At 30.3% G+C, this 23,054-nt stretch overlaps 1 protein-coding gene across 1 annotated transcript; it reads right to left on the reverse strand.

Annotated features, from left to right (window-relative positions):
• Nucleotides 1–448: 448 nt before the first annotated feature.
• On the reverse strand, nt 449–23,054 carry LOC123015320 (sodium-dependent nutrient amino acid transporter 1). Its single transcript, XM_044415009.1, has 10 exons — nt 22,763–23,054; nt 17,942–18,322; nt 10,681–10,924; nt 8,401–8,543; nt 7,586–7,629; nt 7,449–7,541; nt 7,223–7,391; nt 4,698–5,033; nt 4,159–4,647; nt 449–1,067 (listed from the first exon to the last, which is right to left on the reverse strand). Exons 1-10 carry the CDS (start codon nt 22,817–22,819, stop codon nt 543–545), a joined length of 2,481 nt encoding a protein of 826 aa, XP_044270944.1. The 5' UTR covers nt 22,820–23,054; the 3' UTR covers nt 449–542.

Here is a 23,054-nt window from a genome sequence, read left to right on the forward strand (position 1 = left end):
TACTTTATGATTATAAAGTAATAATTAAATTATCTTGCATGTGAAAAGTTGGAAAGTATGACATTTCAACTTCATTTGATAGGTTAACAGGTTCAGGTTGGGAAATGGTAACTTTCTTATCAGTTTATTTAATATGACAGTTCAGTGGTTGGAAAATGGCCACTACCCAACGCGAAACTGACAAGGAAGTGACCAATTCAGAATCTGAACTGTCATATGTCATGTTTTTCAAAATTTGATAAACTCTTTATTGGCTTTCTGTTCTTGTGAATGAAATAGTGAACAAAAATAGGTGGTCGTTGTTTCATCGACCTCGACTTATTGCAAACCGTGGCGCTGGCGCTGTGTGCCTTGGTCATGACGCGCCTCCCACCTCGGTATGTAATCTACTATTTCATTATCGGTTATTTTTATTTTCGTTGTTATCAAGAAAAATAAAAGGCAACAACACAATATAACATTTTATTAAAAAAACTGTAATAAAATAAATAACAATGAGTACGTAATATCTAGAACTATATACAAAAACTTCAGATAAATTATTACAGTTCTGTGGCATCTTCGCTTTGGCTAAACCTCCTATGACAAACATGTGTTATATTTGACTCTGGAATAAGATAGGGCCCCTTCCTAAAAGTACCATACCCTTCCGAAGTGGAACTATCGTGAATTTCGTGAGTACTAGTCCTTGATAACGGATTAATATTCGTCTTAAACCCGTTACTATACGTATTTCGCATATTCACAGTTATAGTCGGACTAGGAGGATCTAAGGAATCAACAATCGAAGTCACCCGTAACGGTTTAACCCCATTTTGCGTTGGATTTTGCTCATTTTGCACATAGTACGGCTCCACATACTCCGTACTCGAATTACTCATTCGATTTTGATTCGCTTTTTTCGCGTTTCTCTTCACAGAACGGGTGTATCCCCCGGTGCCTCGCCGTTTCAAAGTAAAGTCCCTCTCGCCTTGCTCTGCCTTACTGTTCCACTGCATCCACGTGTGGCGCAAAATGGGGTCTTTAGGACCCCATTTGTTCGACGGTTTGAACGAAGCTTTGAATTTCTGCGAAAAAATTAAGTCATAATGTAGCCCAGTCAAATTAGACAAAAATAGGGCTATCGGTGGAAATAAATCCTAGAGAGTTGGAATTTTTTTTAAACGCTTTCTTTATTCTTGGGTAGACATATATCAAAAGTCCCCAAAGGTGGTGGACAAGCCGAGGAGGGGGAGAGGGCTAAAGGTGTCTTTTTTTGTTTTTTTGCTTATATCTCGGAAACTATTACTCCTATAAAGGTTTTTGCCTGCATATCAAAATTAAAGCCTACAAAAATGGCCCTTTGTATTTTTGTTGTAGGACTAACTGTAAGCTAGTTATAGGGCTGACAAAAACATCATTTAAAAAAATGTGTTTTATCCACATTTGAAACAGAATTAATCTTGTGATTTGAAAAAACTAAAATCAAATTGAATTTATTGGGTGCAACACTTCATTAGAGAGTCTATAAAGTCTTCCGAGTCGTCCTCATATGCCGCATCTTCGTCTTCAACTTAAACATTGAAAACCAATTTACAGTCTTGTTCAGTACAAAATTAATAAATAGATGATTTAATATCGATGATTTAAATAAAGCTTACAGTAAATTGAATATATTGGATCCAACAGTTTATTAGAAGGTGCCACGAGGGTCTATCAAGTCTTCCGAGTCATCTTTATATGCTGAACTAGCATTTGCTTGCGACTTTGTCCGCGCGTATTTCTGATTTAAAATGGGAAAAAGCCCCTTTCACAAAACCATTCCATAGGCTTAGGTACTCTATAAAGCTAGATAATTACCTATGTTATGTATAGGATTCAGTTATAGTAGTCTCGTTCTTCGCATGGGCTATGTTTATGGATAAATATTAAATGTTGATTTTCATAAAGTGTCGTCTCAGTGCACTTGTGCACTCTCAAAATTCAAAATTTCATGTTTTTTCATGTTTTTAAGCGTTTAAACTCTATTTTATTTCATTAAAATTAGAAAAGTGCACTTCTACACTCTCTAAGGATCATATTTTCTAAATTTAATGTTTTTATATCCCTTTAAATGTGTACATCGTTTTATTCACTTAAAAATTAATTTTCGAAAAATCTGATTTTAGTGCCCCTTTACACTTCTAAAAAATTTTGTTTATATCTTTGTTTAAACATTTACACCCCATTTAACCCCCTTACAGATTGATTCTCTCTTTCATCCAAAATTTTTATTTATATCTCCGTTTAAATGTTTACACCCGAGTCACCTTTCAGGAGATCGGCTTAGGGGGGGAACGCTCTACACATATAAATACTTACTATACAGGGTTATTCATAAATATGAAGCAATATTTGAACCTCAAAAATGACTTATAAAATGATGTTAATTTAAATAATAACTCGTGTCCTATCTCTACTGATAAGAATTTTACAGCCCTCGGAATGTGGGTATGGAAATTTGATTTTTTTGTAATAACTTTGGAACTATTTGACCAAATATTATAAAATTTTGAACATTTCCCTGTGACAACATACCCTTTAACCTGGTAAGCACAAAAACCGGATACATTCACTCAATTTCCGGTACCAGCAGTTGCAGGTCACATTTTCTGTGTTTTTCCATTTTTTTGCTCTTTTAACACCAATTTTTTATTGCCCAAATAGGTAGAGTAATCAATTTCGAATAAAAAATGAACCGTTTCAAAGATATTTTAATTTAAACTGAGGACTGCACATCGCTGAAATCAAAAAATAGGGATTTTGAATAAGTGGTATCCACGGCAACCAATGACCATGGTCACAAAAATCCCTACCAGGCATCTGTTAACTTTGACGATAAATTTTTGCGAATTTTTTATAAATTAAATGCTACGAGATCGATTTGGATTTATTGTAGATTACGTTTGGAGTCTGAAGTAGACTCTTTTATTAAATATGTTCAATTAATCGCCAAGAATCGTCCAATGTCAAAGTTGACAGATACCTGACAGCGATTAGTGAGACCATGGTCATTTGTTACCGTGGATATCATCCATTCAAAATCCCTACTTTTTGGTTTCAGCGTTGTGCAGTCCTCAGTTTAAATTAAAATATCTTTGAAACGGTTCATTTTAGGAGTATTAAAGGTTATGCGTTTTTTAATCAAAATTGATTACTGTATCGATTTGGGCAATAAAAAATTGGTGTTAAGAGAGCAAAAAAATGGAAAAACACAGAAAATGTGACCTGCAACTGCTGGAACCGGAAATTGAGTTTATGTATCCGGTTTTCGTGGTTACCAGTTTAAAGGGTATGTTGTCACAGGAAAATGTGCCAAATTTTATAATATTTGGTCAAATAGTTCCAAAGTTATTACAAAAAAATCAAATTTCCATACCCACATTCCGAGGGCTGTAAAATTCTTATCAGTAGAGATAGGACACGAGTTATTATTTAAATTAACATTATTTTATAGGTCATTTTTGAGGTTCAAATATTGCTTCATATTTATGAATAACCCTGTATAATAATTAAATGTGTTTCAAAGGAATTTTAATGCAATTTTATGTAGACTCCAAACTTTTGAAGCCTACGGTTAGTCCTACGACAAAAATGAAAAGGACCATTTTTGTAGGAAATTTTGATGCAGAAATAGACTTCTACAGAAAATTCTGCATAAATTACATAAACGATGAGTTTGTATTTATAGACCCCCCCTTCCTTTAATGAAGTATTGGACCCAGTAAATTCAATTTAGTGTGAGTTTTTTTTTAAATTACAAGACTAATTCTGTTTTAAATGCAGATAAAGCACATTTTTTTAAATGATGTTTTTTTTTCTGCCCTATAACTCGCTTATGGTTAGTCCTACAACAAAAATGCAAAAGACCATTTTATAGGAAATTTTGTAAGCTTTAATTTTAATAAGAAGATAACCTATAGGAGTGATAATATCCGAGATATAAGCAAAAAAACAAAAAAAGACACCTTTAACCCCCTCCCCCTTCTCGAGCTCACCCCTCACCTTTGGGGACTTTTGATATATGTCTACCCAAGTGTAAAGAAAGCATTAAAAAAATCCAACTCTCTAGGATTTTTTTCCACCGATTTGTCTAATTTGACTGGGCTAATGAAAAAATTCAATAAATCGAATACTCACATCAATGATAGTGTAACCGTCCATTTTGGTGACTGTGTAAATTCCGATTACTAAAATAAATATGGCAGCGGTGAGAACAATAGCCCATCCTGTACCATACAACCATTCTGGGTCGTCGACGAATTCGTCAGATGGCATAGTGATTAAAGCCCATGCAAAGATTCCGGTAAGCAACAAAGGGAGTAACCACCACAGAAGCAGCCAAATATTTGACAAAATGTGGCCTAACATGAACTCAAAATCAGATTTTATCCTTTCGGTACCATAGAATGCGATTAATGCAAACACTTCGATGATAACCGAAATCAGGATAAAATTCCCGACCAAATAATGGTCCAAGAGTCTCACAATTCGGAAATCGGGCTCCAGGAGGATTCCACAGCCCAGAACCAAGCCCACGAAACTCAAAACAATGCTGGTTTGCCACCATTTGAGCCGTCTTCGGTTTTCAACTGTGATTGCCTTGAGCAAAGTATATGTGATGGTTGCCTGAAATCAATAAAATCAAATATTTGTTTCGATGGGCTAGATGAAGGTACCATGCTTATAAAACCAGCCAATAGGATTGCCGCATAGGCAACAATGGCCCAAATTTTGGCCTCGTTTCTCTCTTCACTCTTGACTGTTATGGTGTACATAAGAGCAAGAAGGTGAAGCTCGGAGACGTCTCCCGGATTTCGGATTGTGTCCAACTCGCCGGCAAAAATGTAGCAAATTATCACAGAACCGACCCCAAAAACGAGATTAACGGTGATGAAACCGAGAGCAATCCATAGGGGATTGACTTTGTTGTAAATAATTCCGGCGTTTGTGACAAAAGTACCGAAACCCACGTTGGTGGAGAAAAATACCTGGAGGGCGGCGTAATACCAAATCTGGAAAAGCCGTTTGTTGGGAATAATTAACAATTCTTGTTTATAACCTGAACAAAATATTTTTTTATGTTTTAACTAGTGACTTGAAAAAGTGAATTGATTAAATTTAATGTTCTGTTATTTTTCTTCTACACTTGTGTTTATTTAGCATCGAACTTAGTACAGAAGCGGAACCAAAACACTCCAAAAACATGGTGTATTAATAATTATTAATAAATGATGTATTAAAAAAGGAAAAATAACAAGGCAAACACATGATATTAAAAATAACACAAAACTGTTTTTGTAGAGTCATAAAACCCTTTTTAGAAAAATTAACAACATAAGTATACAATCTTTAATTAGAAGCCGATTTCTTAAAAAAAACTATTTTTTTATTATTACTATTAATAATAACAGTTCTAAATTGATAATAAATCGAACTCTCGTATTCAGTGGACTATATTAAAAAAATTCGTATGGCATATAAAATCTGTCAAAAACAAGGTACAAGGACTGCGAGTGTAGGTTTTGTCATAATTTTTATCTTGTTTTCTGTTAAACTGTTATTGCATTTTTTTCAGAATAGGTCAACTTCTCATATAAAATTGTATGTACATACCGGGTGAATAAAAAGTATGGAACCAAGCGTTTTTTGCTTAATTACTCTAGTAAAAAAATAAATGAGTTTTACATAAGTTTTTTTTAATGACAACCAACCACGACATTTTTTTTTAATAAAAAATTATGATCTAAAAATGATCTCTAATTAAATAACATTATTTTTGATCAGCAGTTTTTTTTAATAAATTGGTTATTTCAAGAAAAACTAAAAACAATTTTTCTGTAGAGTAAAATGCCTCTTATGTAGCAAATACGACAAAAAATTATTAAGAAAAGTTGTTTAGAATCAAAATTCAGGCCCCTACACCAGATTTCAAAATCATCGGCCAACTATGATTTTTTATTTTTTGCTTTTTATCAGATAACAGATCCGTCAAAAAGTTTATTTAGTACTAATAATCTAAATGTATTTGCTTATTCGTAATAAAATAACTGTTAAAAATAAAATTCTTTAATTTGTGAAATAATAAATAAAATTTATAGCTGGCCGATGAAATGATTCTAAACAACTTTTCTTAATAACTATTTGTCGTATTTGCCACATAAAAGGCATTTTACTCTACAATGAAATAAGTTTTTTGAGAATTTCTAAGGCATACTTTGATTTTTCAAAACTAAAATTATATTAGAAATTAGTCTTTACCAAGCAGGGCTGAACCCCAAAAAATAAAAATTTTATATCGAGAATTTTTTACCTTTCACAAGAGTCGTTTCACCTCTCCGGGGAATGTTTTTTTTTCTATAAATTTAATTGCATTGTAGTTTCAGAAAATATTTAACTTTAATAATTTAATAACAATTGTAGGATTATAAAATAATTGTATTATTATAATTCTTATTTTCCTACCATTAAAAAAATACATGTTAGTAAAGACGGAAAAATCCAAATTTTTTGGAAATTTTGCTTTTAAATTACATCAGTTTATTATTTAATGTACAGAATTTTACTTTAAATTATTTGTTTAAAAGAAATTAACAAAAAAATCCTGTGAATTTTAAAAAATTTGGTTGTTGTTTTTTGATGAAGAATGTACTTAAAAGCGTTGGAAAAAAAGTTATATAACACTCGTGTATAAGTAATGTTCTGTCTTCAATTTCATTTTTGATCGAAGTGAACAATGAGTCTGAAATTAAGTTGATAACTATGAATAATGTTGAGACAAGTCAGTTTTCATGTCTCCTGTCTCTATATTAATGAATTTTACTAAATTTCCGAATCAAAAGCCATTTTGATAGGAAAATTAATAAGAAAAAATTATGTTTTGATCTAAGTAATAATACCAGAAAATTAATACCAATTACAATTACTCAAATAAAATATAACATACAGGGTGTTTCTTTTAATTTCAGAAGAAATAAATAAATGTTAAAGGTCATTACAACAAAATTGTCCCTTTTTACATTTTTTTTAAATCCAAAGTTATGAGCCACTTTGTATGTTTAAGTATTTATCATATATTGGGTAAATTGCGAAAACAAGTTTCTATTTTATTTTTTAATAAAAGAGTTTTTTTGCCAAAATTTTCAAGAACACATTTATTTCGTATAAAAATTCACATAACCAATTTTTGTCAAATAGTACTTACATAAGAGTTTTGTAGAATGGACCAATCGATATTTTGTCCCAATTTTTCCAAACTTTGAAAATGGTCCTCTGTAAAAACTGCTTTGACCGTAAGAGCAATTATACAACCCAAGATGGGAAAGAGAAGGAGTGATATAGATCTTATGAAACTTTTAGTTCTTCGAATCGATCTGCAATTAGATTTTTTTAAGTTTCGCTGTTGTGAAAATAGGGGAAAAAGTACGTACAAAACTATGACTATGATCCAAATTACGAACAAAATGCCTGCAAAAATCCCATACCAGTATAGATCATCGAAAGGAGATTCTAAAAATGTTTTTCTGCAAGACAATTAAATTTTGTTGGGCAGTTTTCGGGGACTCACCTCAAACACTGTTGTCCGTCCTGTCCATCCGCAGAGTATCCAGTCTAAAATAAAAAAATACGATTTCTCCGAAAATTCTTCACACAAAAATAACAAGAACACTCATTATAACGCTGCAATCAGAGCGCATACTTTCGTACCTTATTAGTTAAATTAACCACGAAAATATATTAGGTAATTGTGTATTGTGCCATTAACCAGAACTAATCACAATTCAATTTTGCCCCCAAAAATAATCAATCGCTTTTATCAACAAATAACTGTTTTATTGCTTTCAATAGTGACACTACTGACCAACTTATTTCACCGGAAGAGAAGAAATAATGACGTTTGCCATGGTCGACGCACACGGCGTGGCTCTTTAATTAGCATTTTTTTATTGTAGGAGGAGATATTTTGTTTTGAAAACACTATTATTTAACTAGAAAAAAATCTACGTCATGTAATGACTCCATTACTTTTTTTATGTTTATGTCATTAAAATAATTAGCTTTACGTCCATTAAATTTATTGCTTGCAGTTATTTCAAATCGTAAAAACTTCGATGTAGGTATACCGTATTTGGTGCTCTCTTGAAAATTGTAAAACACTTGTGATTCAAGTCGTCTAGAGTTAATAACGCCCACCTAACAAGAGGACAAAGTTTTCTTATGAGTTGTAATTAATTAACAAAGCGTTCGAGTTTCCTTGACACGACTTATTGTCTTTGAAATTTTTATTTTAATTCTATATTATTCAGTTTCAAATTGTTGTTTTTTGTCTAGTACCTAGTACAAGGTTGGTAGCGTCCCCAGTGCTCACTTGTGAAAACTTACCTTTTTCATTTTAACATTTGCGCATTGTTTGAACGGAACCGACGTTGCTGAAATCCAGATTATGTAATAAAGTGACAGTCCCATGTACAAAGAATAATAAATGCTGAGTAAACATCCCGCTATCAATTTTACGTATCCTATGCCTGAAAAAATCACTCATTAGATTAAATTTAAATTGAAAAAAATCATTTAATTGTAGAACTCGATCCATTTTCTTCCCAAAGTGGATGTTTTATAGTTTTAAACAGAGTAAGTAATATTAAAGTCAACTCCACAAATCGATAAATTTTTATTTAGTCAAGTTGGGACATGTTTCGGCACCCTTGCGCCATCATCAGCCGTTGAAAATTGTTACACTTTAAAATAAAAAATTTACAAGATTAAAAAATTGAAATGTTCACTGTTCAAAATTTTTTGATTACAAAGGGCGACAAAAAAAGTCATGTCGTGACAACTTGACAAATTTTATATCATTTTGTTCGTCTCAGTAAGACAAATCAAATGCACTAAAAAAAATTCAAAATGTCCACACACTTTGAACTAAATATTTTTTTTCTAATTTAAATGAATTTAAAATACTTTAACTTTAAAAAATCATTACACAATAACTATTAGGCCGATTTCCTTCAAATAAAGACCATTCTAAAGGGATGGACTTCCCCTTAAGAATGATATACAATTTGAATATTGGCAAACTTTTCTTCAAACAGTGTTGAAAGAAGTTCGAAGTAAATCGAAGTAAACCCTTCGAGTATTTTTTTTTCTTCGTCACCATCGTGTAGAGCATCTTTTTATTAGTAAGAATCTAAATTTTTAAAATAATATACCGAGTAGTTTTTAAGATATGATTTTTTGAAGTTAAGGTTTGCTATTCCGGTATTGCGCCATGTAGGAGAAATGCATGTTAATCTTACTTAAAATTGCAGTTTTATAAAATTATTTGTTTTAAGACTCTTCTTTTGACTAAAAAATGGTCAATTGCACCTTCTTTGTTCTAATTAGAATAAACAAAAAACTGTTTCTTTACTTAAAATAAACAAACAGTACCTGCGTACTAATTATAGCAAATAAAGAGTTTTTTTGTTCTAAAAATGATCACTGATCATTGAGCAAAAAGGATCCAAAAGTTTAAAGCGGTAGCGGTAATTCAATTTCCATTCAGATTCCAACCTGTTCACTTTGTTCTAGCTTTCTGAACTTTTTTTTGAAAATGTTCTCAGCAAATGTTTTTTCATCACTTTTTACTGATGTTGAATGCAATAAGTCAGTTGCTTCGTGTGCAACTGTTATTCACAACAACTACTACCTACAAGCTAACTGAAGCTAATCGTAGAATGTACCAACAAAATAAATCAGGTGACTTATTGCATTTAACATCACTCAAAAGCTTGCTCAGAACGTTTTCAAAAAAAGTTCCGAAAGCTAGAACAAAGTGAAGTGAAGTGAAGTCGAAATCTGAATAGAAAGTGATTTGATTTGAAAATGTTTGCCCTTATATTTAGAGCTCGTGCCTTAAACTTCTAGATCCTCTTTGCTCAATGATCAGTGGTCATTTTTACAACAAAAAAACTCTTTATTTGCTTTAATTAGTACGCATGTACTTTTTATTTGTTTTAAGTAAACAAACAGTTTTTTGTTTATTGTAATTAGAACAAAGAAGGTGCAATTGACCATTTTTAAGCAAAAGAAGAGTCTTAAAACAAATACTTTTATAAAAATGCAATTTTAAGTAAGATTAACATGCATTTCTCCAATATGGGGCAATGCTTGATTAGCAAACCATAACTTTAAAAAATCATATCTTGAATACCACTCGGTATATTTTTTTGAAAATCTGGATTACTACTAATAAAGAGATGCTCTACACGACGGTAATGATGAAAAAAATTACTCGTAGGGTTTTTCTTAGATTATTTCGATTTACTTCGAACTTCTTCGAACACTGTTCGAAGAAAAGTTTGCCAATATTCAATTTCAAATTTTATATCATACCAAAGAGCAAGGCCATCCCTTTAGAATGGTCTTTATTTGAAGGAAATCGGCCTAATAGTTATTGAGTTACGATTTTTTAAAGTTAAAGTATTTTAAATTCATTTAAATTAAAAAAAAAAAATATTTTGTTCAAAGTGTATAGACTTTTTAAATTTTTTTAGTGCATTTGATTTGTCTTACTTTCTCTCAAACATGTCCCAACTTGACAAAATAAAAACTTATCGATTTGTGGAGTTGACTTTAATATTACTTATTCTGTTTAAAAAAAAATGAAAAAAATCAAGTTACCTCTGAAGAAGGGTACAGCCCTCCACGACTTGATAAACCCTTCCTGTGCCAGTTGCCCTATCCCTAATTCCAGAAAGAGTAAAGGAAGTCCTATAAGTATTACCAGGATGACATATGCTAGAAGAAAGGGCAATCCCCCTTGTAACAATGCGGTTTGAGGTAGTCGATACAAGTTTCCAAATCCAGCAGCTAGGGAAATGGTGCAGAGGACTGTCTCCAGACGAGAAAACCATGATTGGCAAGACTGCAAAAATTCACTTCCTAAAGGACGCTTTCTCTTCATTTCGATAATAATCCGGTCGCGAATTTCCGGTTGCTTTTTCTCAATTTCCGGTTTAATTAGAATAAAAAATGCTGATGAATGAGTGGCGGTTAAATATTGTGGACATGAAGAGTCAATAATAATTGCAGATTGGGAGATTTACCGTGGCAGGTGGTTCCCATACACGGATAATCGATTCGATTTATTTGCATAATATTTTGTCTGGTGTTTTGATAGAAATCGTAAAATTATCGATTTTGAATGCGATTTTTTTGGAAAAAAGTCGGCTCTCTTAAATTCCTCGATTAGTTATCTATGATTTTAAAATAAAAGATAATTATTAATCCAAGTAATAGATTTGTTTGTAGAACAATTTAAAATTTTCAATGTATAGTTATCATTTATCAATAATTGAACAGTAATGTCACAAAAGAGTAAGAAGAACTTTTCGAATTGTTTCCAATTTTTTATAATAGAAATAAAAACTAATTCATCGAACACTACAATGATATTTCTGGCGTTAAATCAAAAAAAATTGTCCTTCATAAGAAACAAAGTACCTTAAATAATTTTGTAAGTAGAAAATAATGGGGTTCTATACTGTAATCAAAAATGCATAAAATTGTGTTTTATTTACTTTAACTTTAATCTTAGTTGAGAAATAAACGCAAAACGAAATTAGTTTTACAAATTAACTATTGGATCTATTTTTAAAAATTATTCAGTAAACGGCAAAATTATGAAATAATCATATTAAAACTGAAAATATTGTGTTTTGGCAAAAATGCTCAGTCATTGTTTTTTTTTAAATACACAGTTTTCACTTGAATTTTACATTTTTTGGTGTTTGCCAATTTGATAGATCTTTTATAATTATTGTCGTAATGACAACACCCAAATATTAAATATTACATAAATTTTTCGAAAAAAAATCATGTGAAATAAAATCAAGGAAAAACAAACATACAATTTTAATTTGATTTGATTTATTTGCATAATATTTAAAATTATGGATTCTGAATGCGATTTTTTTAGAAAAAAGTCGGTTGTCTTAAATTCCTCGACCAGTTATTATCTATGATTCTAAAATACAAGATAATTATTAATTCAAGTAAAAGATTTATTTGTAGAACAATTTAAAGTTTTCGACCGATAGTTATCATTTATCAATAACTGAACTTAATCAACAGTAATATCACAAGAGAGTGAGAATAAATTGAGAGAACTTTTCAAATTGTTTTAAATTTATTATAACAGAAATAAAAAATAATCCATCTAATAACACGATGATATTTCTGGCGTTAAATCAAAAAAATTGTTCTACATAAAAGACAAAGTAAATACCTCAAATAATTCTTATAGCAATTTAGTAAGCAGAAAATAATGGGGTCCTATACTGCAAACAAAATTGCGTATAAAACTGTGTTTTAGAACTTTAATCTTAGTTAAGAAATAAACACAAAGTGAAATTAGTTTTACAAATTAACCATTGAATATATTTTAAAAAATTATATAAATACGCATTATTTCAACTGTAAATTATTGTTTCTGTACCGAAGTCCTCCTACATCACAATCAAACCGCGCAAAAGCTCTGTATTTTGAAATAAAATCTAATCTTTTAAGAATTTTTACTGACATTTTGAAGGGCATTTTGAGCATTTTGGGTGTCTTAGATTTTAATGTAGATTTTAATTATATAATAAAAAAATTGAGTATTATGTTTTAATTAGCTAAAAATGTCATAAAGGATGGAAATTGAAACTTTCTATTAAAAAAAAACAAAGTTTGAGAATCCGTCTGCAATTTATGATGACAGCATATTAACAATTTAATAAAGTTTATGCTGTCTTATACAGGGTGAATAAAAACCAAAGATTTTTTGCTTAAGCTATTAATTGATAGGAATATACTATAAAAAATGTGACTTTTTTCAAAAATAAAAAATTTTGAATTTTTTTTTTTTAAATCGCAACCCACTATAAAACTTATTTTTTACAAAGGCTATAATTTAAAGATCGTAATTATTAATATTTTATTCAATTTCTAACAAGAATAAATTCATATAAGTTGCCATTTTTGACAAAAAAGTCGCAAAACTCAAAAACAAAACAAAATTTAATTCTCAAAACGTGATTATTTTTTATAGCACTTTAAATTTTTATGAATTATACCTTTTGAAGGCAAATGATTAAAAAAAAGCCTTAGTTCCATACTTTTTATTCACCTTTTACGGTTTTTTTTACGTCAACTGCGATGATGCGCTAACTCTACGCCGGCGCCGCAAAAGTGAAAAAAATCTTATTTAAGTTTATTAAAGAATTTTAAAAATTATCGAAATCTATATTCAACTGTCTAGAGTAGTGCATAAAAATCTAGGGTCGCTCGTCGGGTTACCGATTTACACATACAAAAAACTTATAACTCGAAAACCAGCGGTCATAGGTGAAAACTGTTTGAACTTTGATTTCATTTTTTTTATTTTTATGATTTTGTCAATAATTTCGAAACCACCTAAAATTTTCCAGTTTTGTATGCACCAATCGATTCTTCCATACATTTTACATAATTCTGGTCGGTAGTTTCACCAGAATTAACACCCGTTTGCATCGCAAACATTTTTTGTCAAAAAAGTGGATTTCGATATTTCGGATTCCAACCCGTAGCATTTTGGAAATTTCAAATATGCCTGACTTTTTCGATACCTCTACTTTGTCGTAATCGTAGTTTGAAAATCTAAAATTTGATTCAAATCAAAACTTGACAAAAATAAATACCGTCGAAATCTACGTTTTACTATGAAACTGCGAAAACCCGGAGACATCGCTACGTACAATTTCGCCTACAGAGATATTTAAAATCTGAACATTTGAACATTAAATTAAAATAATCGAATTTTTGGACAATTCTGGGATGCTGTATCCGAAAAATGACTTTAAAGTTACTGAAATCTAATAGTTTACTACACAATATAAACCAAAATCCAATCTTATTGTAACAATTTTTGAATTTAAGTATTAGGGACGTAAAAATTGACTTAAAGTTTTTTTTCATCCGAATCAGCAGTGAAAAGAAATAGGAAAAAATCAAATCGCAAAGGTAAACGACTCACAAATTGGAAATTCTCTTAATTTCTTTCAAGTGTATCACTCGGTGCAACTTTTATCCGCTCCATTACTCCAGGAAATGGAATATTATTTTTTTCCAAAACATTAAATATAATCGTTAAGACAGATGCATTCACTTTTTCGCATAACCAGAATGACAACATTGCATTAGCTGCAATAAACCGAGTTTATGAAATAATTTTTGCTAGCTAACGGCATCCCGCACACATTGCCGCGATATCATCTTTAAATAAATAATTGCATTCAGCAGAAAACACGTGGTTATGGCCACTGAAGCTTGTAAATTTTAATTTAAAATCACAAAAAACCGTAGTCGTATATGGACTCGAACCGGCATATCTCTTGAATTAAATATGACCGCTCATAAGTACATTTTCTAGGTATCATAAATGAAATAAAATCGTTTCAATTAACTCACTTTAACCTTCTCCAACTTTTTGTAACAATCCGACTTTTTCAAAATGCACTTCAATTTAAAATTCCAAGTGTTAAGTGTTTCGCATCTTCGCAAATAAAACTGAGGTGCGTAGGTATTGTGCTGACAATACCGATATTGTTTGTTGTCTAAGAACAACATTTTTGTCACTTTTCACTCATTTTGTCAGCCACTTCATTGTTGTCTAAGTGAAGCGTGTTTGAAGACTAAAGCCGTAAGCTTTATTAATAAAGAAGCCGCAGTTTCTGAGCCAACGGAGTGTGAAAAAACAGCTGCTAATTCCCTATTACGATCTCAAAGATGGACTTAGGGCAGATGGTTTATTTCGAATTACAGTCATTCGAGAAATTTGTTAAATTAAGGAAAATCGAATTTTTGAACGTTGCATCAAAGTTTCTAGAGCAGAAAAGATCAATTTCCGAGTACCTACTAACTGTTTAATTAGAATTTTCGGCCGAAACTTCCGTTATAATTTTATTGTTATTAAATCGCAATAACTGCAAAAGAATATTTATGAGCCGCAATAAATCGAAAATGAAATAGTTTGTGTATTTAGTTATCACTGAATAAATTTGCAAATAATATTTATCTTGCAATATGTTGCATTATTTGGACGGAAATAAAAATAAAAGTTACACAAATTCTCTGTTAAATTCCTGTTAAATGGAGGTTACCAATATTTAATAATAACGAATTAAGTGGAAAATAATCGCGTATACTTGTAGTATAAGTTACTTTCCCTACTCTAGTAAAAATAATCGACATGCATTTTCTCCATTGAGGAGCAATCATGAAAGAGATATTAAGACACACTTAATAATGATGTTAGACTAATTCTTGATTTTGATTGTTTATAGACTCAGTAGTGATCTTAATTATTACAGTTAATTAAACATTTTAACAAGGTGTTTGGTCTAGATAGTATTAAAATATATTTTTCTTGATTTAAGAACTTTGCACATAGATCTTGTAAATATAGCCTAGTTTAGCATCTAAATATTTGTGTTAAAGTAACACAACTCTGAAAATTTTACACATGTAGAATTTTTATTTATACAGAGTGATTTATACAGTGTCAGATCAACTCTCAAATGGTGATAGAAGACTTTCAGCTAAGCACTTTTTTTTCAAGATTGGTTTCTGACAAGAAACAGAACTGACAATTTCCATATTATCATGTAGGCACCTTAGCTTTTTTAAATGTTTTATATATCACAAGACACAAATTGGTGATTTTTTTTCAACTGGTATCTGTTTAAGATCAAGATCTGTCGTTTCCGGTGACTAAATTAAAGATTACATGATCTCAACAGTCAAAAACTTAACCCAAAATCTAACCTTTGAAAAAAGCTCAAACAATTTTTTGTTATGGGAACTTTTAACTCAGTTAGATGTTGTTTATCACCACTCAAGAATGGTCCGAGACTTTTCATTTATAGAAAATATTTACGAAATCATTAGAGATATGATAGATTAAATGATTAAAAATATTATCCTTGATAAAGCGAGTCTATAAAACCTTGACTTTATTTCTCCATTTATTATCAAATCTAATCAATGACGTATTGAATGAAACTAAATTCCACAATTTTATGAAAATAAAAGTCTCATTTTTACGTTATTTGTACATTTATTTTGTATTATATTTTTTTGCCTTTGGAATAAACTTATTGCTGAAAGATACCTAGTGCTATAAAAAATATGTTCGTTTCTTGAGAATGAAATTTAAAAAAATTCTCTTCCTTTTTGAGTTCTGAAAATTTTATTTTTAGATAGTATACTAGAAATTTTTTTGAAAAAAAATTAATTCTTTTCATACAGTTGTAATTCTTACATGACAGTCTTTGTTGGAAAAAAAATTCGTAGTAAAAAATATATTAATTTTTCCTGAAAATCTACAAAATTTTTACAAAAATTCCCAAAATTTTCAATTATTCAATATTTTTTTTCGAAAAGTAAATAGTTAAAGCTAAAAAGGCTTCGTTCTATTGTTTTGTTTGTGTTCACCCTGTTTTGTGGGTCGTAGGTCAAGATTTATTGAGTTTCTGTTAGTAGCAGTGAAACTAGATTTTTATTATTTTTTTTTTGCGAAAAATATCGTATATTCTCTTTGCACATAAATATTAACAAAGTATTAATGACCATAAAAATTATAAGGAAACAAATGTGAGAAAACATCGAAAAAAAAACAAAAAAATGTGCAAAACTATAATCTTGATTGAATTTTCTGCTAATAGTGTAATTAGCAATATTTTATAAAGGTGCGCCAGAACTCGTGCCCTAGAGATGAGAGTTTAAATTGTGACTCTATTTATTTCTTTTGGAAAAAATATTTTCCAAGTTTTTTTTTTTTTTTGCTACAGGCTATTAGAAGAGGAAACAAAGAAGCTGTATCTTAAATTATAACTCTGTTTAATGTTGTTTGTGGCTTTTATTGGCATATACAAGATCATCAGTATCATTAAATAGACCAAAAATTAAATGGCAAAATCTTGTCACAGATAGAATTTTTCAAACATTTTGGTATCTTATCTTACGAATTTTTTCTCTGGGGCGCGAGTTCTGACACACCTGTATATTTTTTTTTGTTGCGGTATACTATGCATTGTTTTATTTGGAATTTAATCATTTTTAATAATGCTAACAACGTAAATAGGCAACATTAAATAAGTGCGTCATATCTTCTATCTTTATACATTCAATGTTGCCAATTGAATTTTAAATGACATGATCGGAAATTTTATTAAATGGTATAAGTTTTAAAAAATCTAATTAAGTAGAACTAACTTTTACGCCTTTTTTAACTTTCTACTTCTTTTATAATTGTATTTTTACTATTAATATTTGCTTCTGAAGATGAAAGATAAATTTCAAAAACGTTGAATCCTTAATTTTCATTTTCATTAGAATTCAGATTGTTGATTTTTTTTTCTTCTTAGTAAAATACAGAAAAATAAATAAAATAATACATAAGAAAACTTCTATAATTTCAAGTCGACAACTCATGAATTTTTGAAAAAATAATTCACTGTTAAACTTAATGACGTGAAAATAAAAAAAAAAACGATAGCTGGGCTAAATTACGCATAGATTATGTTATTATGATTATGACTCATAATTTATTAGATGAAAAAATTCAGCGTTGACGATCATAAAATAAATAAAAAATAAATTCCTTGAATTCTTCCACAAATCTCGCCACAAATTTTCATAAAACCATAACTGGAATTAATTATTATTATTATTTATAAACCGGCAATGAAAATTCCAAAAATTTCTCGCAAGGTGAGTAATTTCCATTTTATGGCTGGGCAAAGTCACACTGAATCATAAAAAGCGCCCGAAAGTTGTACCAAACAAGCAAACAGTCTTATCACAAGGAGAAATTCCTCCGTAATGAGAAAAAATTTTGATAAATTAATCAGCACGAACATACCATTTCCATCTTGGACGTGACCAATTTTGTCGTCGAACCCATTTCATTCTTCTCCGAGCCCAATTCGGACCCATTATTCGAAACGTTTGTCTTGACTGAAGACGACCCTAAAGTCGTATAATCGTACAAATCGTAAGTATTCGCAAAAATGCTCTGTTTTGAGTCGTTCGATGTTATCGTCGAAGTGTAAGCTTCTTCGTAGGTATTGAAATCGACATTCCCACTCTCGGGGATAAAATTTAAGTTGTCGTAAGTATTTTGGGAATTGTCGACGATCGATAAGTTGTTGTAATTTCTTAGAGCACGCACGGAAGGCGATTTCAGGAGGAGCTTCGGCTTCTTATAGGTGGGTTCGTAGATGAAACTTATTTTTTGAGGCACCTGAAATAAAAAAATCAAACTTTGAAAAAAAATCATAGTTGGCGAGGAAAAATGTTGCTATGAAAACCAAAATTTTCGTGTGTTGTTACTACGGAAATAATTTTGAAAATATGTTAGTAACTTAGTAACTGCATATATTTTACTGGAATTTTCTCTCCTGTCAATTTACCTAGTTGTAGCGACATTTCCCGGCTTAATAACTGCTAATTTCGTAATTATTGAATCTAGTCCATTACATTTTTAATTTTTTAATTGCTTTAATTGCGACCTTTGGATGTTTTCGTGTCGATGTCCTCTAATTGAAAACTCATGTAGGGCCATGGAAATATGTAAATAAAGCCGAATACAATACGTATCGGCTAATTATGGGAAAAGAGTTGATAAGGATTTTCATTAATGAACGTATTTTACCTTGAAAATGTTATTGAGTCGTAATATGAATAACAAAAACCCATCACATTGCTGCAAAACAACTTTCTTTATTGCAAGTGTTCCAAATTTAGCAAAAATTGTACATTCCTTCAATGGCATTTAACGCAATTAAGACGATCGATAAAGGTGTTTCTTTAATCTTATTCAATACTAATTTCGAACAAGCTCACGTGTACAAACACGATTTATCTATTTTACCAATTTTGTATCAATGTTACAATCCTTGAAGCTATGTTTAAAATTGGTGAGATTTTTCGTGCGTGATACACTTTATTAGAATTAGAAAATTGTTAGATTTCCGGTGAAACTAAAAGTGAAATATTCAAAAATGTGTTTTAAACGACCGGAAATTGGACTGATTTTACAGCGAAACGAACAATATTGAAATATTTCCATTGTTAGCCAACAAATCGTTTATGAGAGACAATTGTGGGAACAAATTATCGACAATTGATACACATTATGTAGGAATTATTTCTGTATGCAAATTATTTCACTGTTGGCAAAAATTGATGTTGTGAAAAAGTCATGAATAAATACTTGAATAAATGAACTTTTATTTATTTAAATGCTCGATAATAAATGTACGACTTCCCACTTTTACTGGTTTAACAATTTACTTGCGTAACAAAGAACACTTCAAATTTAATGACTGTAACAATTAGAAAAATTTCTAACCTAGGATTCATGAGCGTCCATTTCCTGGGATTTTTTGATATTGACATTAAGCGAAAAGTAATAATAATTTTAAATAGAGTAATATTCCGAGTAGAATAAATTCTGCTCTCTGTAATTAAAACTAAAATTATGCAATGTGTAGGTATATTAAAAAAAAGTTTTATTCTTCCAAAATATTTGTTCCATAAAATGAAAAAATTCACCAAAATATCTCATTGCCTGTTTTTCACATGATTAAAAATGCATAACAAAATCAACCTGCAAAAATTTCAATCAAAATAGAACTTTGGTCTGATATATGATTCATTAAGTTAGAGTAGTAAGTAGTATAATAAACCTCCGACACAAAGGTCCCAAAACCCGTCAACTCAAGAAAATTCACGATCAACAAAAATTTTTAATATCTGCGTGGATTCTGAGGCGATTTTTTATGACAAATATCATAACTTTTGAGAGCGTATTTTAAATATTTTTATAGGCAAAACATCGTTGACGGTAAATTATAAGGTGCATTTTGGATGTCCAAATAGAAGATCTCCGAAACTGGGAAAGAGGTTTAGCAAAAACGAGTGATATACCTACATTTTCGGGCTCATTAAAAAAAAATTGGTTAAAACCGCATCCCACTATTGTCTTTTGTTTTGGACTTATAGACTTATTGACATTTTAGCATAGTTTGAAAATGTTCTTCTGTTTGCAAAAAAATCACCTATAAATTTTTTCAGTTTTAATTTAATTAGAAAAAGTCGTTTTGGGGGTAGACACAAAACTTTACTCACCCCGTACAACATTTTTTCAACAAGTAATTAGTATTTTCATAATTATTTTATAAAACTTTAAGGTTGAGATCCATCGAGATTTTGTTTGGTGTTGCTTTTGTAACAAAAAATTTAAACAAACATGGTATGTAATGGAAAAACAAATTAAACTATTATTTTCAAATTTTGCTAATAGTGTAATCTTTGTTTTGAGTTTTTACTACTGTCACTAAAAAAAACATTTTCCAATCGAATTTTTTTAGCAGATTTTATAACATTTTATAAACTACTTATTTATATTTATTATATTTTAAACTATTTACCTGTAAAAATTTTAAGGCAAAAACTTTGAGTTATTTGGAAATAAAAAACAATTTTCAAAAAAATTCACATCTTGTATGTTTTTCAACAAAATCGTTTGAAATGCCATAATTCATAAACATGAGAATCAGACTAAACATTAACTATTTTAAAATTAAATAAATCTTACGGCGGTTTACAGAACATTTAATTGCAATCAAATGTTAATCGGCCCTTAAACTACAAAGTGATCCACTATGAATGAAACTGTTGGCAATCCTGACTCTAATTTTTAAAACTTATCATTGTTGTTCGTTTTTGATAAAAAATTCAACAATCTTGAGGGGTTGTACGTCAAGTATTTGTCAAGCAAAACCGTATTCGGTTGCAGTGCTTCAAATTATTAACAAAAATACTTTCAAATCTGTTACCAACAAACTTAGTCTTTCTGGATCACTTCGTACAAACAAAAAAAATAAAAAAAAACAACATTATGAAGCTACGACTATGTATGAAAATATACAGGGTGTATATCAGAACTCACGCATCAGAGAAAAATTTCAAATAAGATAAGATACCAGGAACATAAAAAAATGTTACAAAAAAATTTTTTTTGTCAAAAAATTTTAACATTTATCTTTTGACAATTGACAATTTTGTATGTCTATTTAATGATACTGATGATCTTGTATATGTTTTTTTTATAATTATTTAGTAAAAGTACAAAAATTTTGCCAATAAAAGCAACAAATAACATTAAATATAGTAAGAATTTAGGATACAGCTTCCTTATTTCCTCTTCTAATAGCCTGTAGCAAAAAAACTTGGAAAATTATTTTTGCAACAGAAATTAATAGTCAAAATGCAAAATTTAATCTGTCATAACTTTTTTCAAAATCAAATTTTGTCAAATTTTTATAGATAGAATTTTTTTAACATTTTTTCCATGCACTCATGTATACGTATACAGAGTGATTTTCTAAATGAGTCACCCTGGATATCTCATAAAATAAACAAAATTCATAGAAAATCCCGATACAGGTCAAGGGAACACCTTGTGTGTACTTTTGAAAGTTGTAGCATCAACCCCTTTTATAATACAAACAACCCTTTGTGATACCTTAAATGAAAGATATTTTGACCAGGAATTCGGCTGTATGTTTTGTTTGAGTTTTCGTTATTTTTATTTAGCTTACGTAGAATAAGATCTAACAAAACAAATTACTATAAAAGTGATTGACAGTAGTCAAATGTCAAAAAACTATAAATTGACCTGTCTCGAGATTTTCTAATTTTTGTTTATTTTCTGGAATATCCATGGTGGCTCGTTTTAAAAAATCACCCTGTATAAAAATTGTTACTTTCATCCTATACGTTCGACTACGGCTAATGAATATAAATATCTTATTTTTCATCTGGATACAAAGTTTTGTAAAATTATTATAAACACTCTACCAATGGAAAAATAAAACCTGAGACTTGAAACACACACCTTGATCAAAGCAAGGCCTTTTACAAAAAATAACAACCACAATTTAAAAGCTTGTTCTGTTCAGTTTTACGTACAGTTAAGTCACTAACAATCAAAACCGTTCATTGTTACAAAATAAAGTCCTTTTTGTAATTACAATACTATAAACTAAGTACAGTAAAATAACGTATTTGTCATTGAAGTAACTGGTCGTGTATATTGAGTAAATATTATTTCAGTTTTACAGTTATGAATTGCAGTAATAGTGCGCAAAAAGTGCTCATTTTGCACACCCTTCTTCAGTGCAGTAAAGTTCGTCCTACTTCGAGACATCTGCTTTCAACGGCTAACCACTAAACGATCAATTTCATGCTTTCCGCGCAAGATAATTTCCGAAGAGCAAAGTCATGTTTATCTAACAAGACAAACCACAAGCTGAATCAAATATTTGATAACTAAAATTATCACAATTAAAAACTAAATTAGTGTCGTGTTTTATTAGGGGCAAATATTTAATTGTAGTTTTGCGCAATTATAAATAAATCGTGTTGACTGTTTAAAATATAAACAAAAAGTGTGTTTGTGAGGTGTTAATTCGGCGTTACGCCTCCAATTAGCACGATTTGATTTGTTTATGAGCTGGATTTTGAAGAGTCTAACCGGATTCGTGTGCGACCTTCGCTTTACTTATAATTTTATATTTTTTAACAAAAAATATGATAATGGCGATAAATTATACAAAATTATGTTCCTGTTCTATCGCCAAAATTGTAATAAATAACAGATAGTGAAATTATTTACCGGTTGTCCATCGGCCACTTCCGACGAGGTACTGCACTTTTCCCACTTTTCACGCATTTTTCCAGTGACGTACTACACAATTGTCTTTGGTATCATACAAAACTGTGGACTGATTTGTTATCTTATCGATATTTGTCACGAAATATTCTTCGAGAGCAACATATTTGGTGCAAGTTTGTTATTTTCGAAACAGACGACCGCGACGGTTTCAAATCGACCGTAAACTGTGTTTATGAAGCACCTGCGAGTACCTCAGCTACGCTACGACTACTTCACTACGCGTTTGGCGGCC

This window comes from Tribolium madens, unplaced genomic scaffold (assembly GCF_015345945.1).
Source record: "Tribolium madens isolate multiple individuals breed KSU strain unplaced genomic scaffold, Tmad_KSU_1.1 Scaffold_97;HRSCAF=244;Tcas5.2_LG3a, whole genome shotgun sequence".
In the NCBI taxonomy this organism is placed as follows: Eukaryota; Metazoa; Arthropoda; class Insecta; order Coleoptera; family Tenebrionidae; genus Tribolium; species Tribolium madens.

What these genes read in the sequence shown, in the direction of transcription:
- LOC123015320 (XM_044415009.1), bottom strand. Translation starts at nt 22,819, where the DNA reads ATGCGTGAAAAGTGGGAAAAGTGCAGTACCTCGTCGGAAGTGGCCGAT. An exon ending in GGCTGTACCCTTCTTCAGAG is followed by an intron (nt 8,544 to 10,680) that starts GTAACTTGATTT and finishes TGATTTTTTCAG; the next exon opens with GCATAGGATACGTAAAATTG. An exon ending in CCATTCTACAAAACTCTTAT is followed by an intron (nt 5,034 to 7,222) that starts GTAAGTACTATT and finishes CGGCTTTTCCAG; the next exon opens with ATTTGGTATTACGCCGCCCT.